We start from the raw sequence: 20754 nt of genomic DNA, 5'->3' as shown, positions 1-20754 counted from the left end.
CTATAATATGTACAGTATATTACGCTCACTTCTATCCATAGTTTCAGTGGAACCTATCCCCCCACTAGAATACAGTCAAAGATTAAAATGTGAATAGGGAATTAAAATGATTTGAGTGTTCCAGACAAACACAGAAATCAAAGGTAAGATAGACATCTAATGTGGTTTCCTTTTGTGTTACTCCTCTTTTCCTGTGCTTTTTTTTCTTCTTTTCCCCTTTAGCATAACCCCAGCAGCTATACAAATAACTGCACATAGTAATTTCTCCCACCGATGACTACAGCTGATGTATGAGCACTGCACACACAGAACTTGTGCAACTGCAGGATTTCCTTTCTTTACTAACCAATCTGTTATGGGTGTGAACTGGGAAATTCCAGCCCTCTGTGCGTTTCTTTTTTTGTGCAGAACACAACCATAACAGACATCCGTCCAGTTTATGCCTTGTTCATACTTTTACAATGGCAGAGCTTTCTCTCAGTTTCAATGCTTCGCTTTTTGAAGTTCCACCTATACTTATGGAACATTTCTGTGAACTTATGGACTGCAGTGATGGAGATTTAGGATGGAAAGGTTTAGGTAAGTCCAGAATGGATATCTGTGTGCATTGTTGACCAAAACCACATAAAAATGCCTTGTCTATGAGAATGCTACATGTTATAATTGATGTAGAAAGATGAATTAATGTAATTATACCACTTTTTTTTATGTCTGCAAAGCTTGAGTCTGTATAAAAAGGATGTGGTATTTAAGTCATACTCCATTCTGTCTGAATAGTTGCTTTTCTCATTTATTTATTTTTTATTTCAATTTTTTTTTTGTAGCATGCTGTATTTAACATGTGACATATTCCCATTAAAGACAGACCCCAACAATTTTTTCATTTGGTTTGTCCCTGTTGTATACTCCAAGCATGGGGTAAACATCAGTAAAAGCTCCTGGCATATGCACAAAGCATATCCATAAGGGCTCATGCAAATAAAAGTTTTGGGGAACCATTCACTTCAATGGGTCCACAAATAAAATGGAAATTACTGTGTGCATGTCTGTTTTGCGGACAAAGATAGGCTTTGTTACAATGGATCTGCAAAAAAAAAGCATGCAATACGGATGTCACACGGACGTCATCCGTATTTTTTTGCGGATCAGTGTTTTGCAGACAGTAAAATACATACAGTGGATATAAGAAGTCTACACACCCCTGTTGAAATGTCAGGTTTCTGCGATGTAAAAAAATGAGACAAAGATAAATCATTTTAGAACTTTTTCCACCTTTAATGTGACCTATAAACTGCACAACTCAACTGAAAAACAAACTGAAATATTTTAGGTAGAGGGAAGAAAACATATAAAAATAAAATAATATGGTTGCATAAGTGTGCACACCCTTAGGCCTCATGCACATGACCGTTTTTCGGGTCCGCATCCGAGCTGCAGTTTTTTTGCGGCTCAGGTGCAGACCCATTCACTTCAATTGGGCCGCAAAAGATGCGGACAGCACTCCGTGTGCTGTCCGCATCCATTGCTCCGTTCCGAGGCCCCGCAAAAAAAAAAAATAGCATATCTTATTCTTGTCCATTTTAGAGTAGGCATTTCTACAACGGGCCACCCGTTCCACTCCGCAAATTGTGGAAAGCACACGGGTGGCTTCCGTTTTTTTGGGGATCCACGGTTTGCGGACCGCAAAAAAAACGGCACGGTCGTGTACATGAGGCCTTAAACTAATACTTTGTTGAAGCACCTTTTGATTTTATTACAGCACTCAGTCTTTTGGGTATGAGTCTATCAGCATGGCACATTTTGACTTGGCAAGATTTGCCCACTCTTCTTTGCAAAAACACTCCAAATCTGTCAGATTGCAAGGGCATCTCCTGTGCACAGCCCTCTTCAGATCACCCCACAGATTTCCAATCAGATTCAGGTCTGGGCTCTGGCTGGCCCATTCCAAAACTTGAATCTTCTTCTGGTGAAGCCATTCCTTTGTTGATTTGGATGTGCAATGAGCAGGACACTGGGTCAGTGGGGTTGCTATGCAGTGGGTCAGTATATATGTGTAATAGTTCGTGACGCCAATTGCAGCTTGCGCAGGTACTGTAGCAGGGCCCTTTAAGATGTTATAACTCACGTACCAGGTGAGGAATGCCAGAGGGGGATAATGTCTCTGTGTAGTGTCAACGGTGTCGCCTACCTTGGTACGGCTGGACTCCTGAATCCTGGCTCACTTGCAATAAAATTGAGTGTGGTTAGCAGGAGTAATTGAGGAATAATTGAGATCCAAACGGGTGATAAAGTCCAACTTGAGTTTACTGAATGGCAGCTTTTGATCCATACAAGTTACAGCATAAGTCTTGGGTCCCAGCAGGTTTTGGCAATATGTGGCAGGAACTTATATCTATTCTGCTTCTTATAGAAATGCCTAGAAGATCTGGCAGGTATCTGTCTTCTGCTCTGTCTGTAGTCTGCTTATAATGGGCCTGACTAGCTGAGGAGGGATTTGGCTTCTCCTGGTCTTTGGATCTGTACTCACAGGACAGCTCGCAGGGTATGATGTCTTCTTCCTGGAGATCTATAGTTCTGTGTATGGCTGCATCAATGGTCGTCCAGCTGAGGCTGGTAGCTCAAACTGGGAAGATGTATCCTGGCCTCAGCCGAGGCGGGATCCAGGGTTGGGATGCCTGATTTTGGGAGCTCCTACTAACACAACCTACCCCAACGGGGGTGGCTGGTACACTGCCTAAACTTCCTTCTCCTCCTCATGAGACAGGATATGGGGACGTCCCACTTCTGCTCACACAGGGGAGCCCAGACTGGAATGGACTATTCCAGCCTGGATATATTAGGGTAGTTTCACACTTGCGGCAGGACGGATCCGACAGGCTGTTCACCATGTCGGATCCGTCCTGCGGCTATTTTGCCGTGCCGCCGGACCGCCGCTCCGTCCCCATTGACTATAATGGGGGCGGGGCGGAGCTCCGGCGCAGCACGGCGGTGCACGGAGAAAGCCGCCGGACTAAAAAGCCTGACATGCAGTAATTTTAGTCCGGCGGCCTTTCTCCGTGCACCGCCGTGCTGCACCGGAGCTCCGCCCCCATTATAGTCAATGGGGACGGAGCGGCGGTCCGGCGGCACGGCGAAATAGCCGCAGGACGGATCCGACATGGTGAACAGCCTGTCGGATCCGTCCTGCCGCAAGTGTGAAACTAGCCTTAAAGGGGTTATCCCATCTTAGACAATGGGGGCATATCGCAAGGATATGCCCCCATTGTCTGATAGGTGCGGGACCCGCACCTACAACGAGAACGGAGCCGGGGAGAGTTGTGGCTGGAGGACCCCAGGTTTCCCAGGGTCCGACCACCACCAGGCACAGCCTCTCCCATTGAAGTGAAAGCTCCCATTCATTTCTATGGGGCCGATGGAAATAGCCGAGCCAGTGCTCGGCTATTTTCGGCGGCTCCATAGAAATGAACGGAGGGCGGCTGCGCATGCGCAGTGCGCCCTCCTCCACTTTCTCTGCTCCGTTCTCCTTGTAGGTGCGGGTCCCAGCGGTGGGACCCGCACGTATCAGACAATAGGGGCATATCCTTGCGATATGCCCCCATTGTCTAAGATGGGATAACCCCTTTAACTAACCATGGAATGCTTACACATTACCGCCACCTGCTGGTGCACATTTAAATGACAGCTAATACATAATTCAGGCCTAAAAATACATATATTGGTAATGCACAGTTGGATAACACAAGATGGAAATACACATATACACCTAACATTATGAAACAGATCCTCTTCATGTTCAGCTTTCTAGCAGAAGCCTGAAGGTTTTGTGCCAATATTGACTGGTATTTGGAACTGTTCATAATTCCTTCTAGCCTAACTAAGGCCCCAGTTCCAGCTGAAGAAAAACAGCCCCAAAGCATGATGCCGCCACCACCATGCTTCACTGTGGGTATGGTATTCTTTGGCGCCAAATATATCTTTTGGAATTATGTCCAAAAAGCTCAACTTTGGTTTCATCAGACCATAACACCTTTTCCCACATGCTTTTAGGAGACTTCAGATGTGTTTTTGCGATATGTATCCTGGCTTGGATGTTTTTCTTCGTAAGAAAAGGCTTTCGTCTTGCCACTCTACCCCATAGCACAGACATATAATGAATACGGGAGATTGTTGTCACATGTACCACACAGCCAGTACTTGCCAGATATTCCTGCAGCTCCTTTAATGTTGCTGTAGACCTCTTGGTAACCTCCGAGACCAGTTTTCTTCTTGTCTTTTCATCAATTTGGGAGGGATGTCCAGTTCTTGGTAATGTCACCGTTTTGCCATATTTTCTCCACTTGATGATGACTGTCTTCACTGGGTTCCATGGTATATCTAATGCCTTAGAAATTCTTTTGTACCCTTCTCCTGACTGAAACCTTTTAACAATGAGATCCCTCTGATGCTTTGGAAGCTTTCTGTGGACCATGGTTTTTGCTGTGGGATGCGACGAAGAAAATTTCAGGAAAGACTAACTAGAGCAGCTGAACTTTATTTGGGGTTAATCAGAGGCACTATAAATGATGGCAGGTGTATGGTGACTCCTATTCAACATGATTTGAATGTGATTGCTTAATTCTGAACACAGATACATCCCCAGTTATAAGAGGGTGTGCACACTTATGCAACTGCATTATTTTAATTTTTTTGGTTATTTTCCCTCCACCTAAAAGATTTCCGTTTGTTTTTCAATTGAGTTGTACAGTTTATAGGTCACATTAAAGGTGGAAAAAGTTCTGAAATGATTTATCTTTGTCTCAGTTTTTTACAGCACAGAAACCTGACATTTTAACAGGGCTGTGTAGACTTTAATATCCACTGTATGGTCATGTGTCCCTATTCCCCAGCTGGAGGCCTTTGGGTCACCACTGGGCTTATATTTCACTATACCCTTTTTTCAGTATGGCATAGTGTACTATGAAAAAATAAAGATTAGCACTATCATGTCCCAAAATGCCCAAACTATTAAAATATAAAAGTAATTATCCCGTGCAGTGAACGCCATAAGTGGAAGAAAATGTAAATGGCTGAATCATTGTTTTTGTCAACAAATTTTTTGGGGGAATAAAAAGTAATCAGAAAGTGATACACAGTCTAAAATGGTACCAATAAAAGCTACAGATCACCCTGCAAAAAATTAGCTCTCACACAGCTCCGTGGAAATAACTATGAAAAAGATAGGCCACTTTCACACGAGAGAGTATTCCACGTGGGTGCAATGTGTAATGCGAACGCATTACTCCAGCACGGAATCCGGACCCAATTATTTCAATGGGTCTGTGTACATGAGCGTTGGTTTTCACACATCACTTGTACGTTGTGTGAAAATCGCAGCATGTTCTATATAAGCAAGTGTGGATGCAATGCGTTTTTCACTGATAGTTGCTAAGAGATGTTGTTTGCAAACATTCCGTTTTTTTATCACGCGCATGCAAAACGTATTAAATCGCATTGCACCCGCGCAATAAAAACGAAACAACTGAACACAGTCGCAGACAAAACTGAATGAACTTGCTTGCGAAATTGCGCATTTTTCGCTGAACACATCCGCAACGCATCCAGACCTAATCCGCTCACACTTGTCTGCAAGAGGCCATATGGGGGTCAGAATATGGAGGCGCAAAGAAATTTTTTTTCCAAAGGAAAAACATAAGATGTGGTATCACTGTAATTGTACCGACAAAGGTTACTTGTCAGTTTTACCACACAGGAAACACAGTAAAAACAAAACCAATAAAACTATGGCTGAATTGTTTTTCCAATTCCAGCCCATTTGGAATTTTCTTTCTTCCTACTACATTGTATGCAATATAAAATGGTGCCATTAAAAAGTACAACTTGTCCTGCAAAAAACATGGAATGGAAAAATAAAAAAAGGTATGGTTCCCATAAAGACCATACAATGTATTACATAACGACCATACAATGTATAACATTTAATATTGGAGTGGAGATAAAATAAATATCCTACTATTTCTGTGCTGCCTCTTGTGCTATGCAGCCCTGTACAGCAGGGCCGTTCCTACAGGCGGGCGAGAGGTGCGACCACACGGGGCACATCATTTAGGACAAAAGAGGAGGGCACCGTCAGCAGGGCCCAGCGCTGAAGGGGGGCCCTTTCTGTCCGGAGGCAGCAGCAGTGGAGATGAGCGCTTCCATTGTGGAAGCGCTCATCTCCATATTCATCTGTATCGCCGTCCTCAGGACAGCGATACAGATGGACGGTGCGGAGGAGCAGGGGAGAGGCGTCTCCCTTGCCCGTTCCTCTGATAGGCTACGGGCCTAGTGCCGTACAGAGCGGGACACAGGCCTTAAGAGGCCTGCATCGCATCACTGACAGCAGCATAAGGTAAGTATATGTGTTTATTGTTTTTATTATTTATAGTATACTGTGGCAAGAAGGGGGGTAGGGGCCCTATCTACTGGCACATTATGGATTGGTACTATGGAGAAGAGGGGAAGCACTATGGGGGTCACTATGGAGAAGAGGGGAATCACTATGGGGGCCCTATGGACTGGCACAATATGGAGGGGTACTATGGGGAAGCACTATGGGGGCCACTATGGAGAAGAGGGGAAGCACTATGGGGGCCCTATATACTGGCACAATATGGGGGGCACTATGGAGAAGAGAGGAAGCACTATGGGGGCCCTATATACTGGCACATTATGGGGGGCACTATGGAAAAGTGAGGGGTAAAGGAGCACTATGGGGGCATCTACTGGGGGCCCTATATACTGGCACTCATTATGGGGTGCTCTATGGAGAAGTTGGGGTAAATGAGCACTATGGGGGCATTTATTGGGGGCCCTATTTACTGGCACGCATTATGGGGGGGGGGCACTATGGAGAAGTGGGGGAGAAGAGCACTATGCGGCATTATATAGGGGCATTTAATACTGGCACCCATTTTGGTGCCACTATGGGGAAGGGGAGCATTATAGGGACATCTATGTGGGGCAGTCTATAGGGGCATTTTATACTGGCACATTATGGAGGACACTATGAGGATGGGGAGGAGCACTATGGGGCATCTTCTGGGGGCCCTATATAGGAGTATTTTATACTGCCACAAATTATAGGGGCACTATGGGCACCTAAGTTGAACTGGGGGCACTAAGTGTTTTTTCTAGTGGCACACATGAGAGCACTCTGGGGACATTGGCTCTACTTGGGGCACTAAGAGAGCTTTTTTTTTTTTTTACTGACACACAACGAGGCACTTTTTGCACTGGCGCACATTATAAATAGAATTATTACTATTCGGGACATTATGGTGGGCTTTATTACAACTGGGGGACCAGCATTATTGCCATACTTCTGGGACACAATTACTGTTGGGGGCACTGTAGAAGCACTATTACTACTAAGTGCACTCTGGCACAGAATTATTACTATTGTTGGGATTTTGGGGAGCACTATTACTGTGGGGGCACCATGGCACAGTATCAGCGTAGCACAGTTATTTTTGGGGGACATTATGGTTACACTATTAGTGTCAGGGACACAGTGGCGTAGCTAGAAATGACTGGGCCCCACAGCAAATCTTTGAATGGGACCCCCTCCCCCAGTAATTTTTTTGCAACCCCTTTCTTTTATGCCGCCCCCATTCCTGTGGCTAGTAAAGATCGCTCTCTCAGACCAGGCCCAGCAGCTGTTCCATCCATTTTCTACACTGTCTATACTGTCACTGTATATAATATCATTGTGTAACACTGTTGAGGGGGCCCTGACAAAATCTTTTAGTCCTCCCCCTCCTCCTCCTCCTGGATGGGCCCCTTCTGGGTCAGGGCCCCAAAGCAGCTGCTTCCCCTATAGTTACGCCCCTGCAGGGACACTATTTGCTGGGTGCAGTTAATTTTTATTGAAGGGGGCGCTATCTGTGTGTAACAAATATTTTCATGGGGTTTATCAGTTTATGCAGTATAGTTTTGGGGGTGCATGATGGGATGTTGAGAAGGTGGGAGGATGATGGAAAAGTAGGAAACTAAGATGTCTGTCAAACTCTGCAAAGAGAAGAGATGGCTGAAAGAAGTCATCATGGCGGTCTGGTCTGAATGGAGGAGATAAAGAAAGAGAACATCTACATCAAAGGAGACGTCACTGGATGTAAAAGGTATGGGGCGCTGTATTAGGCTACTTTCATAACCGCGTTAGTGATTCTGGCAGTTTTTTTTATGTTCGCCCTGTTGGTAAATTTCCCTAGAAACTGCCCTGCTGTTATTGTTTTTTGTTCATGATAATGCAAACAGGGAGGCGGATCCGTTTTCATTTGCACCATATTGTGTCAGTAAAAACGGATCCGTCCCCATTGACTTACATAAGTCAGAACAGATCTGTTTGGCTCAGTTACGTCAGACGGACATCAAAATGCTGCAAGTAGCGTTTTGGTGTCCGCCTGCTGAACGGAGGCAAACTGATGCATTCTGAACGGATCCTTATCCATTCAGAATGCATTGGGGGTGAACTGATCCGTTTTGGGCCGCTTGTTAGAGCCCTGAAACGGATCTCACAGGCGGACCCAGAAACGCCAGTGTGAAAGTAGCTTAATAGAAATCTTTCCCATCTGTCAGAAATATGAAATATTCTTCTCTAGTGATAATCAGCACTATTACTGCAGCATGTAACGTAACGCGTATTGCTAGAGAAGCGGTCTGTATATTTCACTCTATAGATCGGTTATGGACAGGATACAGGCAGTGTAAAATGTTAACTTTATTGATGTTTGTGTGTATGGGGGCAAATGTTTGGCGTGACTTATTTAACCCCATTACCTGGACACTGTCAAACATCTGGGTCATGGTATCAATGAACGACCAAACTAGGCACAGAGGAGTGATTAGATGAACAAGCACTCATCTTCACACCCTTTTCAGACCAAAAATGTTGTGTAATTGTTGGGTGAAGAGAGTTTACAACATGCACAGAAGTCCATGTTACTAATCCCCTGGGGCCCGCAGGGGCGGACACAGACAGTAGAGGGCCCTTGTGCAAAGAAAGTGCCTGGGCCCCTCTACCTCCCAATGCCAAATTCTCAACCTAGCTTATTCCCTCCTAACTTTACATACAGCAATACAAAACATACAGGGTAAAGCTACTTTCACACCTTTGGCACTATGATCTGTCTGGACACAAACCATAGCATGCAGCAGTTTTTGTCCCGCTCATTCTCTGCATTTTGGCCAGACTGTGGCCTGATCTCTGCTGTATCCCATTATAGTTAATGGGGCTGACGGGCATTCTGTCTGCATCCAGCAGTGCCGGATCCAGTGAATTCCAGCAGGCTGTTCTTTGCTCGAACAGCCTGCCGGAATCACTAACGCTGGTGTGAAAGTAGCCTAATACAGCGCCCCATACCTTGTACATCCAGTGACGTCTCCTTAGATGTAGACTTTCTCTTTCCTCATCTTCTCCTTTCAGACCAGACCACCATGATGATTTCTTTCAACCATCTCTTCTCTCTGCAGCATTTGACAGACAGAAATCTTAGTTTCCTACTTTTCTAACATCCTCCAAACTTCTGAACATGCCATCCTGCCACCTCTAATACTGTGTCCGCTGTGCTCCCCAAAACTATACTGCAGAAACAGATAAAACCCCTGAAAATACTAGTACCAGATAGTGCCCAGGAAACAGTGTCCCCGACACTAATATGTAAACATAATGTCCCCCAAAAATAATGATACAAAAAATGCCCTGTTGTGTGGCAGTAAAAAAATACCTCCTCTTAGTGCCCCCAGTAGAGCCAATGTCCCTATAGTGCCCTCATAATGTGTGCCAATGCCCCATACTGTGTGCCTAAAAACACCCTATTAGTACCCCAGTTGAGCTAAGGTCCCTATAGTGCCCCATAAGTTGCACCAGTATGAAAAATACTCCTATATAGTACCCCCAGTAGATGCCCCCATAGTGCTTCTCCCCCATCCCATGGTGCCCGACATAATGTGCCAGTATAAAATGTCCCTATAGAGTGCCCCAAGTAGATGCCCCGATAATGATCCTCTCCCCCCTTCCCTATAGTGCCCCCATAATGTATGCCAGTATAAAATGTCATTATAGTACGCATCCCCAACCCCTATATTGCACATATAGTTTGTGCCAGTATAAAATGCCCTATATAATCCCCCCCCAGCAGATGCCCCCATAGTGCTCCTCTCCCCCACTTCTCCATAGTGCCCCCCATGTGTGCCAGTAAATAATGCCCCCTTGTAGATGCCTCCATAGGGCTCCTCTCCCCCATGTGTGCCAGTAAATAATGCCCCCTAGTAAATGCCTCCATAGTGCTCCTCTCTCCCCATGTGTTCCAGTAAATAATGCCCCCTAGTAGATGCCCCCATATTGCTCCCCCTATCTGTGAAAGTAAATAATGCCCCCTAGTAGATGCCCCCATATTGCTCCCCCTATCTGTGAAAGTAAATAATGCCCCCTAGTAGATGCCCCCATATTGCTCCCCCTATCTGTGAAAGTAAATAATGCCCCCTAGTAGATGCCTCCATAGTGCTCCTCTCCCCCATGTGTGCCAGTATAATGCCCCCTAGTAGATGCACCCATAGTGCTCCTCTCCCCCATGTGTGCCAGTATAATGCCCCCATAGTCCTCCTCTCCCCCATGTGTGCCAGTATAATGCCCCTAGTAGATGCCCCCATAGTGCACCTCTCCCTCCTTCCCCATTCTGGGCAACAGCATAGTGTTAATAAAGAAATAAACTCACATACTTACCTCTATGACACTCTCAGTGAAGTGGTGCAAGCCTCCTCCAGCATGTGTCTTGCGCTGTACAGCTGATGTGGCGCAATGACATTATCGTGCCGCCTGCACCGGCCTCTAATAGGCTGCAGGCACTAGGCCTGCAGCCTATCAGAGGAACGGGTAAGGGAAACGCCTCTCCTCTGCCCCGCAACAGTATCCATCTGTATTGTTGTCCTGAGGACTTCACAATGGAAGCGCTCATCTCTCCCTGCCATGCCGCCAAACCTCTCACGGGCCCCCCTCCCGCACTGGGGCCCTGTGCAGCCGAACCCACTGCACGGGTGGTATGTCCGCCCCTGCCTGGGGCCATGTACAATTACACTTGAAGAATCTTTTTTCTCTCCTTACTGTAGTCTCCCAGCATGTTTCCCACTGGCCCTCACCTCTTCCAGGTTTTCTAAGATCACAGCCAAATGGCTGTGAACAAAATTGTGTTTGTAGCCAAATTACAGACTTCGCCTCATGCACACGGCCATTGTTGGCCCGCAATGCATGGGCACCGACCAGAGGGCTGGTTCAGGATGATTAGTGAAGGGGACAATTTCATTTATAAACAGGGGTGGATTAAGTGCATTTTAGTTTAATTTTTTTCTGTATGAAGAGGCTGCGGTGCTTCTTAAGCGCCAAAGTCTCTTCCTAGCCCATATGACATCACATGGTCTAGGTGCAGCTCAGTCCCATCTGAGTGATTGGGTCGGATCTGTAATACCAAGCACAGTGCTATCAAATGGACAGAGCTGTGCTTGGTAAGGAGCAAAGAGGCTGCTGTGCTCACTGGGACATCGCGGTCTCCTCAAACAGCTGATTGGCGGGGGTGCCAGGAGTCTGACCCCCACCATCTAATAACTCTCTGAGTACAGATTTCATAGATGTTACCTGCAGTCCTATGTAACACCCCACATAACACAGTGAGGGGAATACAACACCACATACCTGTTACATCCAGTGACATCTCCTGTCATGTAGATCTTCTCTTTCCTCTTCTTCTCGGTTTGACCCAGACTGCCATGACAAATTCTTTCAGCCGCATCTCGTCTCTACAGAGTTTGTTACACAGACACGTCAGATTTCTCATAATTGGGGTCATTTATGAAACTAGTGTAGAGTAGGACTGGCTTAGTTTCCTATAGCAACCAATCAGATTCCACCTTTCATTTTCCAAAGGAGCTGTCAAAAATGAAAGGTGGAATCTGTTGCTGTGGGCTACTAAGCCAGTTCTACTTTACACCAGTTTGACCCGAAGGTCCCCCCCCCCCCCCGTAATAATAACACCCTATATTTTGCTCCAGGTAATAATACCTGTATAGTGTCCCCAAAAATAATGTCCCCTAATAGCAACGCCCTCATACAGTAATTTCCCCCCACATTGCCCCATATAGTAATTTCCCCCACACTGCCTCCCATATAGTAATTTCCCCCACACTGCCTCCCATATAGTAATTTCCCCCACACTGCCTCCCATATAGTAATTTCCCCCACACTGCCTCCCATATAGTAATTTCCCCCACACTGCCTCCCATATAGTAATTTCCCCCACACTGCCTCCCATATAGTAATTTCCCCCACACTGCCTCCCATATAGTAATTTCCCCTACACTGCCTCCCATATAGTAATTTCCCCTACACTGCCTCCCATATAGTAATTTCCCCCACACTGCCCCCCATATAGTAATTTCCCTCACACTGCCCCATGTAATAATTTCCCTCACACTGCCCCCATGAAGTAATTTTCCCCCACACTGCACCCCTATGAAGTAACTTTCCCCATGTAATAATCTGCCCCCAATGAAGTGATTTGCCCCCAATGTAATAATCTACCCCCACACTGCGTCCCCTGAAGTGATTTGCCCCCACACTTTCCCCATGTCCTCCTCTGCCCCCCAAAGTTGGCACACACAGAAAAAACAAAACAAAAAACAATTAAAAGCTAATACTTACCTGTGTCCGGGATGGTGAGGCAGGCCGCATGCGCGCAATCTTCATTGTCCTGCGTCCCGGCGCATGATGATGTCATTACACACGCCTGCGTCGGGATTATACTACCACATAGGCCTACTAGGCCTGAAGCCTATAGCGTTGATTGGCGGCGGGGCAGGGATCTATGTGACCCAAACGCCCCTATGTTAATCCGCCACTGTTTATATAAGTGAATAATTGCTTAGGTAGTGCAGTGCATGTTTTTATTATGTTTCCAGAAGTTCATTTTGATTACATAATAGACATGGTGGATTATGCCCTGTCCTTCCACTACATTTTTCTATGTGGACAGCAAAGCTACCATAATTTTAATCTAAGAATACTTTATTATTCTTCTAGCTGAGCGCCTCTCCTCAGACTGGATGGACTTCCGTAAAATTGAGAGGTGTGCTGAACAAGGTAAAAGCAGAACAAAGGAACTGCTATGGAGCTGGGCACACAAAAATAAGACCATTGGTGATTTGCTGGAAGTTCTCCATGAAATGGGACATCAGAGAGCAATCACTTTATTCAAAGGTATACAAGTTGTGTTTATTGTATTTCATTAGAAAATGTGTAAAACTTTTTTTTTTTAATGGGAGATGATGAACAATAAGGCTGGGCACTGCTCTAGAATGGCCTGTTTTTCATAGCTGTGCCTAATGCAAAATTTGCATGTATTATACTTTGGTATTAAATTGGTGGTTCAGCAGTAGTACATTCTTAACCTGTGTAAATAGGGAGTTAAAAATAAAAATGTCACCCTCACCAATCCTGCTGTTCCAACACCACTTTGGTTCACACTGCTTTTCACTTACTGGTCCTGGCTTGACATGCTGGAAATTCCAGGTAATTTCCACCCAGTCAATCACTGGCTGAGGAGCCAGTGATTTACTGAGTGGGCCTATCCTGGGATTTCCAGTGTGTGGTGGCGGGACCGGGAAGTGGAGAGCAGAGAGGACCAGACTAGCATCAGCAGGGGTAAGGTTTCTGTGAGGGAGACTATAGCTTCTTTATTTTTAAAGGAATTTTTCAAGATTTTTTTTTACGGATGACCTATCCTCTGGATAGGTCATCAGTATCTGATCAGTAGGGGTCTGACACCTGGGACCCCGCCGATCAGCTGTCTGAGAAGACACCAGCCCTCACAGTAGTGCTGCGGCCATTTCCCTGCTCACCGAGCACAGTGCTATACATTGTACAGCATCTGTGCTTGGCATTGCAGCTCAACCTTATTCACTTCAATGGGGCTGAGATGCTCCTAGGCCATGTGACCAATGAATGTGACATCACATGGCCTTGGCAAAGCTACAAGAGGCCACAGCGCTATTGCGATCGCTGGTGCCTTCTAAAACAGTTAATCTAGAGGATAGGTCATAAGTTAAAAATTTTGGAAAACCCCTGTGAGTCATATATATAATATTTATTTATATATATATATATATATATATATATATATATATATATATTTAAAAAAAAAAACATTTATACTGCTAGACAACCCTTTTAAAGGGTTTAATAAGATCATTATTAAAAGATTGTTAGTTTTCATCACAGGCCTGCATTTGTGAGGCGTGTCGGTAGTTTCAGGTTGATGCGCAGTGCTGGGGTATAATGCTCTGCCCTCCTATCATTTCTACGAGTCAAGGTCCACTTGTGAAGCATACATGGAAGTTGCACAGCACAGTGGGGACGGTGCATGCAATTTCCCTGTTGCTAAGCTGATAGACCCCTGTATGGCACATCACTTGTGACCTCCATATTACTGTGGGGGATGACACATGTTTTTCTTCACATGGATTTGAAATCCATGCCATGGAAGAAAAAGAATAAGCATGCCAGTTTTTGCCATGGAATGCAGTAGAAATACAATGATCAGCCTGTAGTCCATAGTATTGCTAACAAGTGCAACACATTCTGGACAGGAACAGTTGAGAATACCTCCAAGAAGGAAGTGACCTCAGCACCTATGCACAAGGAGTGGGGCAAAATATTTGTTGTAACCCTATCATGTGATGAGAGACTTGTGGATTACTCGGTGTGGGGCTCCAAATCTACCATCCACGGGAGAGGATCAGAGGCTTGTTATCGCTGTTAGAGAGGAAATCCGGTTGCTCTGTATCTGGTCAGAATGTTTGTAAATTGCTTTTAGGGGTCCCACCACATGATGCATATCTCATATGGAGGTTCTGAGAAGGTATTTGGTATTCCACCATTGGGCATGAGAATGTTTATATGGCATTGGCTCATACTGAATTTTACCTTCATAGCAGTGGTAATGCTTTATAACTCTTGATGATACCACCATCGATAAACTGATGAAAGGAATGAGGTTTTGAAAAGCACTCTCAGCAGTATTTGGTACTATAACCTATTAAGGATTAAAGCTATATATGTATGGTATTGGATCAGGTATAGGATTTCATATCCAGAAACAATGTACTTATGTTACACAGAAGTCAAGTGCTCAGAAGCTGTTGTCACATTGGTTTAGCTTAATAAAGCCATCTGCAATCATTTCATGACGAACCATTGCACTAAGACCTCAATGATATGATATTAAATACCTCATGATGAGAAACAATATTTCTGCTTCCATCTTCCTGTAGAGACAAATGTCCTGTCGCGTGTGAGTTTTAAGGAGATCACAGAAGCAACTCATAACTTCCATAAAGACTTCTTGATTGGAGAAGGACACTTTTTTGACATCTTCAAAGCAGAAGTTAAGAAAGAACTATATGTTGTAAAGGTGCTAAAACAGGTACAGTTCAACATTTATCTGTGTGAATGCAGGTGAACTACGTGCCCTGATAGCTCAGTCTCAATGGTGACCTACTTTAAGCAGAATGCATGTACATACAATGGAAGTTACCTGTCAGGCTATAGGTATCGTAGGAGGCACACAACATCCTATTTATCTGTGGCCTTGACTGGGGATGTTCTTCATTCCTGCTTCCCAGATTTTGTCTGGTAAAGTGTTCTGCCGACATGTCATAGATACATGTCAGAAGATCACATTGATGGAACCTGTGATCTCAGCCCAACAATGACTTCCAGAATGATGGATCTGCCAGTTATATGCTGTATACCCAAACACTTTTAGTCCAGCTCTGATTTCAGTTACTAGAAACAGTATTTTACACACAACATATTTCACTGATTTGAATGGCCATGTGTTTAGGATGTTGTGTCAGAAATATCCAGTGATAGTAGTGTTTAAGCAGTGCTGAACGAGTTTGCCACACTATGGTATCAGAAATTGGTGGAGGTCCAGGCTCACAGACTAAGCACTCATTCACACAAAGTTTTTTGCGTTCCGTATACGGGCCGTTTTTGCGTTCCATATGCGGTGCTGTATACAGAACCATTAATTTCAATGTTTCCGCAAAAAAAAAAAAGAATGTACTCTATATGCATTCCGTTTCTGTATTTCTATTTTTCCGTTCTGTTGAAAGATAGACCATGTCCTATTATTGCCCGCAAATCACGTTCCGTGGCTCCATTCAAGTCAATGGGTCTGCAAAAAAAACGTTTTTGCGGAACCATCTATTAAAAATGTTATGCCCAGCCCAATTTTTTCTATGTAATTACTGTATACTGTATATGCCATATGGAAAAACAGAACGGAACCACTACTGAAAAACCCCCCAAAAACGGATCCGGGAAAAACAGCCTGCAAAACACTGAAAGGCCTCATGCACACGACCGTTGTGTGCACCCGTGGCCGTTGTTCCGTTTTCCGTGATTTTCTGCGGACCCATTGACTTTCAATGGGTCCGTTGAAAACTCGGAAAATGCACCGTTTGTCATCCGCCTCCGTGATCCGTGTATCCTGTCCATCAAAAAAATATGACCTGTCCTATTTTTATGACGGACAACGGTTCACGGACCCATTCAAGTCAATGGGTCCGTGAAAGAACACGGATGCACACAAGATTGGCATCCGTGTCCGTGATCCGTGGCCGTAGGTTACTTTCATACAGACGGATCCGAAGATCCGTCTGCATAAAAGCTTTTTCAGAGCTGAGTTTTCACTGCACATGAAGGGGTTAATTGCGTGTATCATAGCCCCCTGTAAGAGATCCGGGGCTGCCAGGCAGACCCCCCTCCCTCCCTCTATTGTAATAATAACATTGGTGGTACAGTGTGCACCCCCCCTTCCTCCCTCTATTGTATTAATACGTTGGTGGCACAGTGTGCGCCCCCCCGGCCCCCCACTTCCTCCCTCTATTGTTTTAATACGTTGGTGGCACAGTGTGCGCCCCCCCCTCCCTCTATTGCATTAATAACATTGGCCTCCCCTCTCCCCCCCCCCCCCATCATTGGTGGCAGCGGAGTTCCGATCGGAGTCCCAGTTTAATCGCTGGGGCTCCGATCGGTAACCATGGCAACCAGGACGCTACTGCAGTCCTGGTTGCCATGGTTACTTAGCAATAGTAGAAACTAGTAGCAATAGTAGAAACATCATACTTACCTGCTGGCTGCTGCGATGTCTGTGTCTGGCCGAGAGCTCCTCCTACTGGTACTGCGCCGCACAGACCGGTCACTTACCAGTAGGAGGAGCTCCCGGCCGGACACAGACATCGCAGCAGCCAGCGGGTAAGTATGATGCTTCTACTATTGCTAAGTAACCATGGCAACCAGGACTGCAGTAGCGTCCTGCTTGCCATGGTTACCGATCGGAGCCCCAGCGATTAAACTGGGACTCCGATCGGAACTCCGCTGACACCAATGATGGGGGGGGAGAGGGGAGGCCGCACACTGGCCACCAATGTTATTAATGCAATAGAGGGAGGGAGGGGGGGGCGGGGGAGGCCGCACACTGGCCACCAATGTTATTATTACAATAGAGAGAGGGGGGGCCGGGGGGGCCGCACACTGGCCACCAATGTTATTATTACAATAGAGGGGGGGCCGGGGGAGGCCGCACACTGGCCACCAATGTTATTATTGCAATAGAGGGAGGGAGGGGGGGCCGGGGGAGGCCGCACACTGTGCCACCAATGTTATTAATACAATAGAGGGAGGGAGGGGGGGCCGCACTGGCCACCAATGATATTCAAACTGGGGAGGGGGGGTCTGCCGCCTGCTGCCTGGCAGCCCTGATCTCCTCTTACAGGGGGCTATGATACGCACAATTAACCCCTTCAGGTGCGGCACCTGAGGGGTTAATTGTGCTGATTACAGGCCCCCTGTAAGAGATCGGGTGCTGCCAGGCAGCAGGGGGCAGTCATGTACACAGTTTGTAGTATATTCTAACTAGAAGCGTCCCCATCACCATGGGAACGCCTCTGTGTTAGAATATACTGTCAGATATGAGTTTTCACAATGTAACTCATATCCGACAGTATATTCTAACATAGAGGCGTTCCCATGGTGATGGGGACGCTTCAAGTTAAAATATACCATCAGATTGGAGAAAACTCCTCCGATCCGATGGTATAAAAGGGACTCCAGACTTTACATTGAAATTCAATGGGGACGGATCCGTTTGCAATTGCACCATATTGTGTCAATGTCAAACGGATCCGTCCCCATTGACTTGCATTGTAATTCAGGATGGATGCGTTTGGCTCCGCACGGCCAGGCGGACACCAAAACGATTTTTTTTTCTTGTCCGTGGATCCTCCAAAAATCAAGGAAGACCCACGGACGAAAAAACGGTCACGGATCACGGACCAACGGAACCCCGTTTTGCGGACAGTGAAAAAATATTGTCGTGTGCATGAGGCCAAAAAGACATACGGTCGTGTGAACAAGCCCTGAGGCCCCTGACATCCATGTGCATTCTGTATTTTGCGGAATGGAACAGCTGGCCCCTAATAGAACAGAACTATCCTTGTCCGTAATGCGGACACTAATAGGACATGTTCAAATTTTTGTGGAACGGAAATACGGACATAAGGAAAGGAATGCACACGGAGTAACTTCCGTGTTTTTTTGTGGACCCATTGAAGTGAATGGTTCTGCATATGGTCCTAAAAAAAAAAACATAACAACCATGGCCTCTTGCACACAAACGTATTTTCATTCCGTTTCTGTTCCGTTTTTTTTTTTCAGACCTTATACGGAACCATTCATTTCAATGGGTCCACCCAAAAAACGGAATGTACTCTGTGTGCATTACGTTTCCGTATTTCTGTTCCGCCAAAAATTAACATGTCCTATTATTGTCCGCATTACGAACAAGGATAGTACTGTTCTATTAGGGGCCAGCTGTTCCGTTCCGCAAAATACGGAGTGCACACTGATGTCATCTGTATTTTATATAGGGTCGTGTGCAAGAGGCCTAAATGGATGTGATCTTCTGATACCTACTGTATCTATGAGATCACATCTTCTCTGTGCTACGGTACACATCATGTTAAATTCAATAAAGGTGTATAACACTAATTACAATGCAATATTTTGGTCCTATAAGTGTAGTCATAACTTTGTCAAGAACTGCACAATTGCCCATCTGTACAGGTCTACCCCTGCATGCAACGGTACTTTATATCAAAATATGGATCTTTCATTTATTCGTTTCCTGTTCCTACAGAAGAATCAAGACGTAGATCAGGAAACACTGAACCATTTTATGTCAAAATGGAAAACTTTGCCCAGGCAAGTAGTTTATAGCATCATTTTAATGAGAATTGTAACTTTTTCTGTTTGTTAATTCATATTTGTTAGTGGACCAATTTCATTTATGTCAGGCAATATTAGGAAACTGCCCTTTATTAATTTCCAAATATATCAAGATAGGTTCAAAAACAGCACCTTCACTGCATTCATAGAGTTTGTTTCAACATATTCAAGCACACTTCATATGGTTTACCTTGTGATATCAGATTTTTGCAATTTCTTCCACAGAAGAAAAATTACAAATAGAGCCAATTTTCAAAATCAATATTCTGCCTTTTATCTCTCATGATGAATAAAGCTCTTTCTACTGGCTATAATAATAATGAGGACAGCAACTTAACCGAAATAACTTACTGCATTTTGCTTGCATAATTATTCCGCTGAGCATCTACTTTCATCACACTCTGCATTGTCATATTCAGGTGTTTATACTCTTCATGATAGTAAGACTTTTGACATTATCATAAAAAAAGAAAAACTGTTAAAGGAAATGTATCTAGGAAAATTATTTAAGGAGCGTATTTGGAAAACGCCATGCTTGAGTTATAGGAGCGTGAGAAAATATCTATTGATTCTCTTTAGCAACCACCTCACCACAAGACCACCAAAGACTTCTGTCATCAAAATCCCCCTGAACTACAGTAAATGATGTATAGTGTAATTAAGGGCTCATGCACACGACTGTATGTATTTTACAGTCCACAAATCACAGATCCACAAAAGATACGGATGACATCCGTGTGCATTCCGTAGAATAGTCCTATCCTTTTCTGTAATGTGGACGATAATAGGACATGTTCTATTTTTTTTGCGGAACGGACATATAGAAACGGAATGCACACGGTGTAATTTGCATATTTTTTTAAAATAAATGGTTCCGCATACGGTGTGCAAAAAACCCCCAACAACGAACGGACACAGAAAGAAAACACGTTAGTGTGCATGAGCCCTAACATTCAGTGTCTTCCAGAAAAACTGATCCGGTATTTTATTTCTTAACATTTTTAAAGGTCTGCGCATGCGCAGACAGGAAGACCGGATCCGTCAATGCAGCAATTTTAATGCCGGATCCGGCACTAATACATTCCAATGGAAAAAATGCCAGATCTGGCATTCCGGCAAGTGTTCAGGATTTTTGGCCGGAGAGAAAAATGCAGCATGCTGCGGTTTTTTCTCTGTCTAAATACCGTAAAAGGACTGAACTGAAGACATCCTGCTGCATCCTGAACGGTATTGTCATGGTCTTACCTTCTTGCTGTTCTCCTTCGTTTGACATGTGCTGGCGGCCATCTTGGTTTCTGGGTTTCTTGTAGCCTCCCACCCTGCGGCTTCTCCTTCCCACTGGGAGGAGCTGGATGCCTAGCTCATATATATAGGAGGTC

At 45.0% G+C, this 20754-nt stretch overlaps 1 protein-coding gene across 1 annotated transcript in view; it reads left to right on the top strand.

Annotated features, from left to right (window-relative positions):
* The first annotated feature begins 371 nt into the window (after positions 1 to 371).
* Positions 372 to 20754, top strand: part of IRAK3 (interleukin 1 receptor associated kinase 3) — a 60481-nt gene continuing 40098 nt past the window's right edge. Inside the window, exons 1-4 of the mRNA XM_044280479.1 lie at positions 372 to 579; positions 13106 to 13282; positions 15355 to 15506; positions 19287 to 19351. Of these exons, the coding sequence (XP_044136414.1) occupies positions 462 to 579; positions 13106 to 13282; positions 15355 to 15506; positions 19287 to 19351 (512 nt within the window). The 5' untranslated portion in view covers positions 372 to 461. The remainder of the gene's footprint in view (positions 580 to 13105; positions 13283 to 15354; positions 15507 to 19286; positions 19352 to 20754) is intronic.

Source organism: Bufo gargarizans, chromosome 2, assembly GCF_014858855.1.
Source record: "Bufo gargarizans isolate SCDJY-AF-19 chromosome 2, ASM1485885v1, whole genome shotgun sequence".
NCBI classification, from domain to species: domain Eukaryota; kingdom Metazoa; phylum Chordata; class Amphibia; order Anura; family Bufonidae; genus Bufo; species Bufo gargarizans.
Note: the sequence above shows the minus strand (reverse complement) of the source record. Positions and strands in the feature narration are given on the sequence as shown.